The sequence below is a fragment of the Lipotes vexillifer genome, unplaced genomic scaffold (genome assembly GCF_000442215.2).
Source record: "Lipotes vexillifer unplaced genomic scaffold, Lipotes_vexillifer_v1.1 scaffold477, whole genome shotgun sequence".
NCBI lineage: Eukaryota > Metazoa > Chordata > Mammalia > Artiodactyla > Lipotidae > Lipotes > Lipotes vexillifer.
Window position 1 is genome coordinate 3821105 of NW_006770652.1, and position 13186 is coordinate 3834290.

Consider the following 13186-nt stretch of genomic DNA (forward strand, 5'->3'; position numbering starts at 1 on the left):
TAGCTGGGTGCAGCTGCAGGATGAGCATTTATATATGGAGGCACCTCAGCCAATGTATGGAGGTGAGCAGGAGAAAGCATGGTGGTTTCAGCAAACATCAAGGAGGTTCACTGAGAGAAGAGTCAGGTTGCTGAGCAACTGAGTTTTAACTTGATTAAAGGGACTTTTAACTAAGGTAAGGCAAATAGTGGAGGGACTTAAATAGCAAGTTTCTGCCCAGTGACTAATACGAAGAAAGCCATATTTCAGAAGATTAATCTGGTAGTGATGTGCATGTGGGGGCAGATAGTTTTCATCTTTAAACAAAGGCTAATTGAGCAGATGGTGATTTTAAACCATGAACCACAGATGGGAAGCCAGCCAAGCTATATACATTACATTGTGAAAAATCTCTAAGACATGTCACTGATCTTTTCGTCTGTGTTTCCTACCTAATTCATTTCATTCTTCTGTTTTAATTTCTCCCTCTATACTTTCTTGTCAGTTGCCTTCTTGGGAATACAAAAGGACATAAAGTTATGTTTATGCCATTATGTTTCACATAATTGAGCATTTAGTAATATATGACACTGTCAGTTTTACATATTAAGTCTTGAAGAGATTTATGATCAAAGGGTATGATTATGTTTTTGTCTTTATGTGTTTCATTGATTTTGGACCTGGGGATGACCTATTATATTAAAAATATGACGCATTTTCTACTTTAAAAAAAGGTTGCAGGATGTTAGGAAATCTTTCTTTTATTCTTAGTTCTGCTTTTCAGTATCCTAATAAGGAACTGAATGCCTATTTTGAACCATGTTGTTATTCCATTACTTTGCCATGTGCTGTATTAAGACAGGTAACATGATTTACTTAAGAGCTTTCACCTCAGAGTCTGTTTCTATTTACTATAGTGTTTTCAGCACTCCATAGTCAAAAATAAGTCTGGCACTGAACGAGTCAGTCTGATTATGAAAACTGTTGTGATATTCAGTCTTATGTTCCTCCCTGTATTTTTATCAGTAGATTATGTATTCAGAGGAGAAATTTTTCTAAAAACTATAAATAGACACAAAATGTTTTATGTGTCACTTTTTGAAGGTTACAGTCTTCATCCCTTGATGATTCAAGTCCAACAGATTTATTGAAAGATACTCACACTATAAACTGCAGGAATGTAAGTACCATTGTAAGTGATAATATTCGTGAAATAAATGAACAATAACATTGCTCCTTGTTGATTATTTCTTTTGAGAAAAGAGGTCATCCTGTAAAGAACGAACCCTTTCTACTTAGCTCAGAGTTTTTAAGAGGCATTGTAGAATAGTGGTTAAGAGTGAAGTCTCTTGGGACCATACTATCTGGGTCCAAGTTGTGATTCAGACACTTACTTCTGGGTAACCTCCTGCATGTTATTTAAACTCTGCACCTCAACTTCCTCATTTGTAAAAAAGGGATTAATAATAGCACCAGTCTCTTGGAGTGGTGTGTGAATTAAATGATTTAACACACAAAGAAACAAAAACTTCACAGTGCCTGGGACACAATATGTGCTCAATAAATGGTAGCTATTATTGTTATTTTAATAGATTCGATTCCGTGGATTAAATATACTCCTTAGGGTCTGGAAAGATGTTTAAATAATATAAGCTACAAATTAAGTACTACCTACTATTTAATTCAATTGAACAAATACTAGCTATTTGAAATGCACTGTTGCATATACAAAAATGACTGAACATAGTGCTGAAAATGTGGAAGACCCACATACAATTCTGATGTATCCCAGACAACAAAAAGCTCTAAAGTAGGTATATAAACTAAGTGGTATAAGAATATAGGAGAAAAGAGAAATTAAATCTGACCAGGGACAAAAGGGAACTTGAAAATATCTTATTATATTAATATAGGCTTTTGATCTAGTATTTGCCAGTTTTACTCATACATTTAGCAAATGTTTATTGGGTACCCATTTTGTGCCAGAAACAGGGATTTAAGTCCTTGTAACACACAAGAATCTCCAAGTAGTGTACGTTATATAGGCATTCTATGGCAAAGTTCATCAACTGAATAAGACAACATAGGTAAATGATTTCTTCTTTTGATGAGCTACATGAACATTAGATTGTTTGTCCTGTGACTATTTAACAGTATGATAACATTTTGGTAAAAGTCTCTGGTTTACTCCATTCCCTACTCCAAAGCAGTATTTCCTGTTGTAGTTTCATATGAGATACTGTTTTATCATCATTTAAAAAAAACTGAAATAGCTTTTCATTTTTAATCGAAAACTTTTCCTTATGTATGTAATTCAGTTATGGTTATGAATAATGCGGGGGCTTTGAAGTCAGGTAGACTTGGGTTAAACTCATGGCTCCAACACTTTGGGCATCAAGATATTAGACTCCTTGGGCCTCAGATGCCTGACCTCACGACATGTGTAACATGAAACGAGATGATGCCTGTGGAGTACTTAGCACAGAATACGAAGTGTGAGCTGCCATGTCGTTGATGGCAGTGGTGGCATTGCCAGAATGCCCGCATCTGAAAACTGCTGAGAGGTCTTTATATCATTCAAATAGGAAACTTTCTATTTATTATTCTTTCTTTACAGATGTCAAATAAGGAGCTGACTACACTAAGTCCTTCTGAAATAGGGGAGCTACAGGCTACAAAGCAAAACCGAAGTGCTGTTGCTCCCCATAGGCACGAACCACTCCTTGGTAAGTTTTCTTTGGCAACTGCCTGCCATTTTGGTTTTCCAAAAACTCTTTTTAATCACTATATTTTCAGGCTTAGGAAATTTCTAGAGATGCAAACAACTTTAAGATTTTTCCCAAAACTACAGTGAGGTATCACCTCATACCGGTCAGAATGGTCATCATCAAAAAGTCTACAAATAATAAATGCAGGAGAGGGTGGGGAGAAAAGGGAACCCTCCTACACTGTTGGTGGGAATGTAAATTGGTGCAGCCACTATGGCAAACAGTACGGAGGTTCCTTAAAAAACTAAAACTAGAGCTACCATATGATCCAGCATTCCCACTCCTGCACCCCTGGACATATATTTGGAGAAAACTAATTCAGAAAGATACTTGCACCCCAGTGTGCATAGCTTTACACAATTTTACAATAGCCAAGACATGGAAGCAACCTAAATGTCCACTGACAGATGAATGGATAAAGAAGATGTGGTTTATATACACAGTGGAATATTACTCACCCATAAAAAATAGTGAAATAATGCCATCTGCAGCAACATGGATGGACCTAGAGATTATCATACTGAGTAAAGTAAGTCAGACAGAGAAAGACAAATATCATATGATAGCACTTATATGTGGAATCTAAAAAAAATGAACTTATTTACAAAACAGAGATAGACTCACAGACATGGAAAACAAACGTATGGTTACCAAAGGGGAAAAGGTGAGGAGGGATAAATTAGGAGTTTGGGATTAGCAGATACAAACTACTATATATATAAAATAGATAAACAACAAGGTCCTACTGTACAGCACAGGGAACTATATTCAATATATTGTAATAAACTATAATGGAAAAGAATCTGAAAAAGAATATATATTTTATATAAAATGATTTCAGTTTTATACATATAAAGCATATATGTATAAAACTGAATCACTTTGCTGTATACCAGAAACTAACACATTATATTTTTTATACTTCAATAAAAATAACTAAGAGTTTTTCATTCAAAATCATAAATACAGTAATCATGCTGTTAATTTTTAAGTGTATGCTACTTAATGGACCTGTCATTGAAAATTTGATTATCCACTGAATCAGTTATGGGTATTATTAAAACACACAATTTCAATAAAACTAAAGCTCTTGTATTTAGGGGAAAATGTCCATTCTTAAGAAAAAGAATTTTTAAAGATACCAATCATAAAATGTTTAAGGTGTAATTATTCATTTTAACTATGTTTATGCAAAGTCCAAATGAAGAAAATTGAAATGACACAATTTTATAGCCCCCCATAACTGACTCTGATCTCCTGAAAATATATGTTAAAGAGAATCAAAGGACTTGAAGGAACCTGGACGTCAGCTTCACAGAGAGCCACATATTAATCATCGCAAATTCTATTGTACTTTGAAAGATACCTAGAAAACTTCGATTAATCTGTTGCTGTGTTTTAACCCTGAATTTCTAGAACCTCTTCCTTATCTCTGATTTAAATCTCATTTCCATGGTTCCTCCTTATTTCCTTTTTCAATCAAAAATCTGGGGACCGCTCCCACTTTTATAAGAGTCTTTCAAATTTGGGGGAAGATGCTTTTGTCTCAGCCTTCTCATTTTGGGGTTAAACAAGCAGTATTTTCACAAGGCAGATTAAAGTTCAATTTCTCCTTCAAGGCTCTATATACACACATGAATAAACCCCAACCCCTAGCTTCCAACTGTCTGGGAGTCTGTACCTCTTAGCTTTTATCTTCTATTAGAAAGCTCGTAGACTAGCTCACTTACATGCATCAAATGAGTGAAGCTCAATTTATCTGACAGCAGATTGTTATAAAAATAGGCGACCCATTTAAAAATGTATCAGGCTTCTGCAATTTAAGACGTATACTTTGCCTTCAATAATACATTGTATGGTATCCTAGCCTTGCTTTGCCATTTTTGATGATAACTCATTTTTTAATCTCCAAATGTACTTACATAAGCTTGTATTTTAATTCAATAGGAGAAGGTGCCCAGCTGGATTTTGATGCCCTCTGTGACAATGACGACACAGCCATGGCTGCCTTCATGAATTACTTAGAAGCAGAGGGGGGGCTGGGAGACCCTGGGGACTTCAGTGACATCCACTGGGCACTCTAGCATTTGATTTTTAACTCAACATGAGAAACGTTTTGAAGCATTTCGCTTACAAAAAACTATATATTCTTCTGTACTGTACTGATACTGTTTTTATCTTTTATTCCTATTAGTGGTTGACCAGTTTTTATAGATTTGCTCCTGACTTTCACAGGGGTACAGGGAAATGTGATGTTTCCCTTCAAATTCTCAAAATTTTCTATAGACCACTTTACTCACTGACATAGCTTAAAACCCACTAGTTGCTATATTTTTGCTAAAGTCTTTCTAACCAAGAATACCACATGTATCTTGTTTGGGTTTTGTTTTTATTTTTTGATGCAGTTGTTTTGAGTTTGGGGAATTTAATGTGTTGACATCTTTCTTGTGTCTGAGATTCATTTATAATTGATTTATAATAGAAGATTTGTGTAATTTGGAACATTTCCGTTCCTTGTGTATTTCCTTAATTGAGGATAGGGCTTATCCATTTTAAGAAAACGATGAGTACTTGAACATTTAAAGGGACAGTGCAGGGCTTCCCCAATGGGGCAGTGGTTGAGAGTCCGCCTGCCGATGCAGGGGACACGGGTTCGTGCCCCGGTCCGGGAGGATCCCACATGCCGTGGAGCGGCTGGGCCCGTGAGCCATGGCCACTGAGCCTGCACGTCTGGAGCCTGTGCTCCGCAACGGGAGAGGCCACAACAGTGAGAGGCCCGCGTATCGCAAAAAAAAAAATAAAGGGACAGTGCAATTTGTAGTGGTAATCACAGTGAATACTGTATTCAGCCTTTGTAGACTTGGGCAAGCACAGAGCCACGATAGTTATGCTCAGTTGAGCACTTTGAGATGGATTTTAAGTAAGATGATTTCTTATTTAAAACTCAGAAAAGAAAAAAAAAGCTGAGAGCGTTTCTGCTTTGCTTACAGAAAAGGAAAGATCTTGGGCCCTACAGCTTGATGGTGGTTAACCTTTGCCTATAATATTTAGTCTTAATATAACCACTCAAGATTCTTATTACAGGGTTTTGATGCTGAAAAGGTTTTTAGCAACCTTCAGGATTAGTCTTAGAGGAAGAAACAGGCCCAGGCAGAGTCAACGCCTTGTGTAATGTCACAATTAAGTTCATATGTCTTTTAATGTTTAATGTATATAAACCAGTTTCTTTATACACATTTGAGAAAGCAGTAGTCTCACTGGTTAAATGATTAGTTAACTGACCTAGGAACAGTTGTTGGCTTTTTAAATTATTAGGCAATTACAGTTACTATTGCCTGTAACCAAAGGTAATTATGTAAGTGTGTTTTTAAAACCATGAGGCAATGAGAAAGAATTTAAAAACCAATTTTCTAGCTATAATTAAAAATCGAGAGCATTTTTAAACCAGTAATTAATTCAGAGGTAGCTCAAATTGAGGGCAAGAATTAAGGATATTTAAAATACTGTATGTAGGGACTTCCCTGGCAGTCCAGTGGTTAGGACTCCACGCTTCCACTGCAGGGGACATGGGTTTGATCCCTGGTCGGGGAACTAAGATCCCACAAGCAGTGCAGCATGGCCAAAAAAAACCGCCCCAAAAAACAAAAATAAAATACTGTATATATAGCTACCTTTTTGAAGACCATACTTCCATAATACCTATGGTTTTAATAGCTCTTTCTAGTTTACTACGTGTGTTCCCATATATTCTCTTTTGTGCCCCACAAGGGAAAGTAATGATAGTCTAGGAAACTAATGGGGAAACTCTGAGGCTCAGATATGGGGATCAAGTCCAGTTTTCCTTTTCTATGTGGTGCTGTACATCTCCAGCAGATTTCCCTCAGAGCCCCACGAAAGCAAAGCATTCGTTTGACCTCACACATTTCCGTAGGCTGTAAGTAATAGATTAGAACTTTCAGACACGTTAATGGCAAACATAGCAACAGGCAACAACCAAAATCAAATGTTCCTTCACGTTTGACATTTGCAGTGGCTGTGTGGGCAAAGATGTATTGGCCTATTGTCTTGAGCCGATGCAATGTTCCAGTAATGTCAGAGGGTCAGCACCATTCCTGGTTCTGGCATTTGAGGACTTGGGAGACATCTAGGTTTAGAATAAGCCAAAAAAAAACCCTCACAAGATGGGGGATATATTGGTTTGTAGTGGCCTAAGCATGATAGTTAAGTCTGAGGAAGCGTGAAGGATCACGTCTGTTCTCTAAGCCAGAGAGGCCTGCCTACAAATGTAACATTTTAGGGATCTGGACCATTGCAGGTCGGGCTAGACCTCCAGAGTCAGCCTAAGCTAGTGGTAGCAGGATAGGTCATTGTGGCTGCATGACCTCCAAAGCAGGTGGGGCAAAACTTCATGATGCAGGGATCTGAGAGGCAGACTTTCTAGAGGCTGGCCATTGCTGCTTGCACAGTAACAATTCTCTCTCTTTGCAAGAGGAGAGGTTATCCCATAGACTTATGGATGGAAAGCCAATTGAAGGCTTTGATCCTTTAGTAGCCCACTCTGATATTTATCTTTTGCCCTGGACCCAGGATCCAATCCATGCATTGTATGATACTGTAGCTCTAAGTTCAGTGCTTTCTTCAAAATGCATTCTATTTATATTTGATTGCTACTGAGAGTGACATATTTTTATGCTTTATACTATATCACTTTTTTCTCCTACCAATTAAGTTCTTATGTTTTGGTGAAAAATATAAGTTTAATGAAAACATCCTATAAAGAATACTCTTCTTTTTTTTTTTTTTCGGTACGCGGACCTCTCACTGTTGTGGCCTCTCCCGTTGCGGAGCACAGGCTCCGGACGCTCAGGCTCAGCGGCCATGGCTCACGGGCCCAGCCGCTCCACGGCATGTGGGATCTTCCCGTACCGGGGCATGAAACCGTGTCCCCTGCATCGGCAGGTGGACTCTCAACCACTGTGCCACCAGGGGAGCCCTATTTTTTTTTTTTAATTCTAAGAATTACCTACAATGATGTAGTGGAGTGAGAGGCATGCCTGGAATCAGGAGAGCCCGCTCAACCTAAATTTATCTGTGCGACCTCAAGCAAGTCATTTAAACTCTCTGTACCTCAGTTTCCTTATTTGTAAAAAGAGGTTTGATCTCTCCATTTACTTCCAGTTCTAATTCTGTGGTTCTGACCCGCAGGACTCGAGCATTAGCCTGTTGCTAGACATATGCTGTCCGGTATGATAGCCACTGGCCACATGTGGCTACTGAGTACTTGAAACATGGCTAATACATATTGAGATGTGCTATGAATGTAAAGTGCATACCAGATTTCAAAGGCTTAGTATGAAAAAAGGGAATATAAAATATCACATTAACAGTTTTATATTGATTACAGTTCAAATATTTTGGATATACCAAATTAAACATTAAAGTTAATTTTATTTTCTTACCATCCTAATGTGGCTACTGGAACGTTTTAAATTACACATGTGGCACACATTACATTTCCATTCTATGGCCCTGCTCTAGAACATTTTATTAAGTGGATATTATTTAAGCAGACCAAAGGTTATAAGTATGATATTTACCTCTAAATGCTATGGTTTAAAGGACATTTATTGATCCTCGATTCAGTGCAAATAACTGTGACCCTCTATCGATGTATCAAATTTAAAACTTTTTTGAAATGAGTAAACTTGAAAATGTTAGACATTTTATTAGCCTGAAATCAAACAAAACTAGAGGTATATGTTGACACCCTATGGTAGTCACTAAATTTGGAAATCCTTTGATAAGCACAAAGACAAACAAGAAGATACAGAATAGACTTTTGGTAAATAAATGGAATTAAAGGAAAGTATCTAATTTCAGTGTCATAATGGGAAAAGGCTATATTCATTGGTCGTCATAATCTTTGACAAATCTCCATAGAGTCTAGGACACAGGTATATAAAATAGCAACTCTCTAGGTATCAGACCATGTTTAGTGGGTCCAGTTTCAGATCCTGCTGTAAAGAGGAAGGTCAGGTAGGTCATTGTTGGCCTCTGGAATTAGATTCAGATTTGCCAAGCATAGTATTGTGGGCACAGCAGCCCTGACGTCTACAATGATCAGAAGCCATAAAGAAAACCTGCTGCGTGGCCACTAGGTGTCACTTTCCCATTCCTATAGGGCTTTGTTTTCATTAGATTAATTTTTCCAAGTTCCATGGGGCCTAGGACAGGCATTTATGACTTCTGTGTCTAGAATAAGTCTGCCCCTGTTTTATAAGAAATGCTTTTTCAGAGAAGTCTGGGAAGCTCCCTTCCACATAAAATAAGAATTTTGGTTTAGAGACCTCTCCAGATGTGGCTCCAGTAAAAGCTGACTTTAGAAGGAAAGCCCATCCAACCTAGAATATGCTTTCTGAACTCATTTGGGAGTGTTTAGTGTGTGTGTCACTGCTCTTAGTGTTGAGTTTAGGTTTGTCTTTTATACAATTTTTAAGCTCTTTTCCATTTCACTTGCTCTTGTCTGTATGTTGGTATTTTTTAAATTTTGTGGTAAATAATGAAGAGTGAAATTAAACTATATTTTATAATAATTACTAGTTTGAAGTTTTCATTTAACATTTTAAACTTTCTCCAAAAAGTGTGTCCTTAACTATTTTATAAAGTGGAAACATAGAATGGGTAGCAGATCCAGTGTTCTAAGACCACTGGGAAGGGAGGTGTATGTTACTTTATACATTTTGGGGTGTGTTCATCAGGGTGTACTAACTGCTGTCACAACTCTAAAGTGTCAGTGGCTTAATCCATTAAAGGTTTCCTTCTGCTCATATCACATCCGATGTCATTAGCACTGTCTGTCTCCCTGACTCGACTCCTCCCCCTTCCCTGCCTCTCTCTCTTTCCAACTCTCAGCTTTGCTTTCCTGTAAGCAGGTGTTATCCTCTAGTGGACCACCTTCTCCGTACTGATGCTCAGAAGCTCCAAGCACAAATTATCCTTATACCTGACAATTACAATGGAAAGAGAGCTTCTCTGTTTCCTAGTAATTCACACAAAAATGTCCATTGATTAAGCCTCTGGTTCAACTTGGTTCACATGGACTTTTCTGTGGTCAACAGGCTGAAATACACAAATGGCAAGGCTTTGGTTCCATGACTAAATCTGGGTTTAAAGGCATCCTTGAAAGGGAAATCAGGTCAAATATAGCCAACTGCCTGACAGCCTAGGGCCAGAGGAAGGAATGAAGATGTAGGCAGAAGAGACAATGGAAAGCTTGTAACTCTTGAGAGCTGATGATTTCCTAGAATTGTGTGTTTAGGTTATGTGAGCCTCAAGTCTTTCATAGTTTGTTTTTGGTTGTTGTTTTTTGGTGGTGGTGGGTTGTTTTTCTTTTTTTGGAGGGTGGGTTATGGCAAGGAATAGCAAGTTACATCGCATGTTTTTAAGCCTTGGCTACCTCTTTTGTTTGATACCCAGCCACTAGTCACTTTGGAGGGCTCTGTCCATTGCCTAAGGTGTGTGTTGAGAGAGACAGTAAAGGGTTGTTAAATCCTTGTCTCCCTATGTGTTTCTGGCATTGAATTTACACTTTCTTAGGCAGTCCTAGCACTAGGCTGACGGTTAGGCAGTATTTCCCACATTTACTCCTATCCAGGAAGAAATCTGTTGCATGTTACCTTGGGGGTAAAGACATCAAAATAATTTTTGCGATAAAATATTTGTTAAAAAACACTAAAATTAGAAGCCTAGATTATGTAAACTTGTAACTTAAGTGAACTCTTGGAAATCTCATTTAATACTTGGTTGAGTATGCAGTAACCCAAAAGGCTTCCCGTCTATCAGAACCAACATCTAGACCAATAGCAAACAATTACCTGATTGTTCAGTTATTTGTGGGAATCCGTAGTATTCTATTTCATTTAACAAAGATCAAGAAAGACATAGTTATAGGGCCTGAAATGGTTTTTGTTGGGGGGGGATGGATACATATCAGATTATATGTAAGATAATCAAATTCGTAATATTTACAATAGAAAGGATACTATTCTATTTCTTTGTAATAACGGTAGCAGCATATTTTGTTTTTAATTGGTTTTCTGATTATAAAGGAACTTTATATTCATTATCGAAAATACAGAAAAGTGGAATCCGATCAAGATGGGGAGTAGAACGACGTGGAACTCACCTCCTCCCACAAATATATCAGAAATACATCTATATATGGAACAGTTCTCCAGAATACTTACTGCATGCTAGCAGAAGATCTCAGACACCTGAAAGGACAAGAAAGATCTGCACATAACTGGGTAGGACGAAAGGAAAAAAAAAAAAAAAATGAAGCAGAAGAGGACCTGTGCCCCTGGGAGGGAGGAAAGGTTCCCACACCCTGGGAAGTCCCAGGGACATCAGCCAGGACAGAAAGGGAGCTTTAGAGGCTCCATGGAGAGCACAACAACTGGTTTGTGGCAGGCAGAGCAGAGACAGATGGTCCGTGCCAGAGCTCTGCGTGCCCCAGCCCAAGACGCATGTCTGCTGGTACAGGCTGGGGCTGGGTGCTGAAACTCGGGTTTCAGAGGACAGATCCAGGGAGAAGACTGGGGTTGGCTGCATGGAGACAGCCTGAGTGGGGCTGGAGCGTGGTGCAGCTGCAAACGGGTGTACACGGAAGAAGCCCAGGCCTGCCATTAAAGCAAAGTGCCATTGGTAAGTGGCGCATAAAGGGAGGGGTGGGCCTGCCTTAGCAGCCTCTTTCTTTGCCCCCCAGCCACTGCCTCAGTGGGCTCCAGGAGCAGGTACCAGCAGGTTGCCCACATGCAGAGGTGGGGATGAAATCATAGCTGAGCCCCAGGGGCCGTGTGAGTTAAGAAGCAGGGCTGAGGGCTTCCCTGGTGGCGCAGTGGTTGAGAGTCCTCCTTCCGATGCAGGGGACGCGGGTTCGTGCCCAGGTCCGGGAAGATCCCACATGCCACAGAGCGGCTGGGCCCTGTGAGCCATGGCCGCTGAGCCTGCGCGTCCGGAGCCTGTGCTCCGCAACGGGAGAGGCCACAACAGTGAGAGGCCCACGTACCAAAAAAAAAAAAAAAGCAGGGCTGGAATATCTCCCCGTGGCTGTATGAACCATGAATTTAAACCTCTGCCACCAGCTTTGTAAACTCAGTGCCTGCAGGACTTCTGAGCAGACAACAGGGGCTCCTGTGGCTGGGATGGGTCTGGCTTTGTCAACCATGAGCTTTGTGGGCACATACAGGTCGGGGCTGGGTGAGGTGAGGGTCTGAGCTGCCTCATTAGCTCCCACAGTGGGTTCAGATACCTGATTACTGCAGTCCGGGACCTGACGTAATGCATCTGTGCTGGTGGCCTTGTGAAAACAATGCCTGAGGGACACTAGGGTCAAATGCCAGCATTCCCACGGTTGAGGTAGGGCCAAGGGCGATGCCAACAACAGTGTACTTTGTGAGCCCACACAACAGGTGAAAAGTGACACAACAGAGCGCACTCACTGGTGGACAGCTCTGACGGAGGAATACGATCCCACCTACCTCACACTGCAGCTCAGAAATGCAGCTCAGAAACGGATCTGGCAGCTTCTACTCCAACAACTAGGGAGCAGACCCTGCCCCTGACAGTGCTGTGACAACCACAGAGCAAAGAGGAGGACCCGCTCAACATCCAGGGCAGGCTCTGGTCACCACAACACCACTCACAACCCCTATCAAGAGGATAATGGCTACGACACACTGAGGAAAGAGGTGGCAGGCATTCATACTAAAAACAGCCCTTGCACTAAAACTATTAAACCCACACAGGCTACACAGGGACACCCACATAAAAATAGCCCTCCAAGACCACAGTAGATAATTGTTTCTCCTAAACTCACAGAGTAAGAGAAATATAAGTGAAATGAGGAAGCAAAGGAACCACTCCCAGTTAAAAGATCAAAAGAACTCCCCTGAAAGAACAAACAATGAAACAGAGCTCTTCAGTCTGACAGATACCAAGTTCAAAAATGAGAGAATGAAAATACTGAAGGAACTAAGAAAGGCTACTGATGGAAATGCAGATTACTATAAAAAGGAACTAGAAACTATAAGAGGAGCCAAGAAAAATTAGAAAACTAATTTGCTAAGATAAAAGCTGAGCTAAAGGCAATGAATAGCAGATTGAACAATGCAGAGCAAATAAGTGATCTGGAAGATAGAATAATAGAAGTCACCCAATCAGAACAGCAGACAAAGCCAAATGAACAGAAAAATGAAAGCAATGTAAGAGACCTATGGGATAATATAAAGTGTGCCAATCTATGCATAATAGGAATTCCTGGAGAAGAAAGAGAAAAGGGGACCAAAAATGTATTTGAAGAAATTATGACTGAAAACTTCCCAAACCTAAAAAGGAAAAGAGATATCCAGGTACAGGAAGCACAGAAGATCCCAAACAAG

General features: G+C 39.7%; 1 protein-coding gene across 1 annotated transcript in view; it reads left to right on the forward strand.

The window, feature by feature from the left end:
• The window catches only part of BMAL2 (basic helix-loop-helix ARNT like 2), a 55696-nt gene extending 50865 nt beyond the window's left edge, over positions 1–4831 (forward strand). The window contains exons 14-16 of the mRNA XM_007446309.1: positions 1084–1159; positions 2597–2705; positions 4695–4831. Of these exons, the coding sequence (XP_007446371.1) occupies positions 1084–1159; positions 2597–2705; positions 4695–4831 (322 nt within the window). The remainder of the gene's footprint in view (positions 1–1083; positions 1160–2596; positions 2706–4694) is intronic.
• Positions 4832–13186: the final 8355 nt, after the last annotated feature.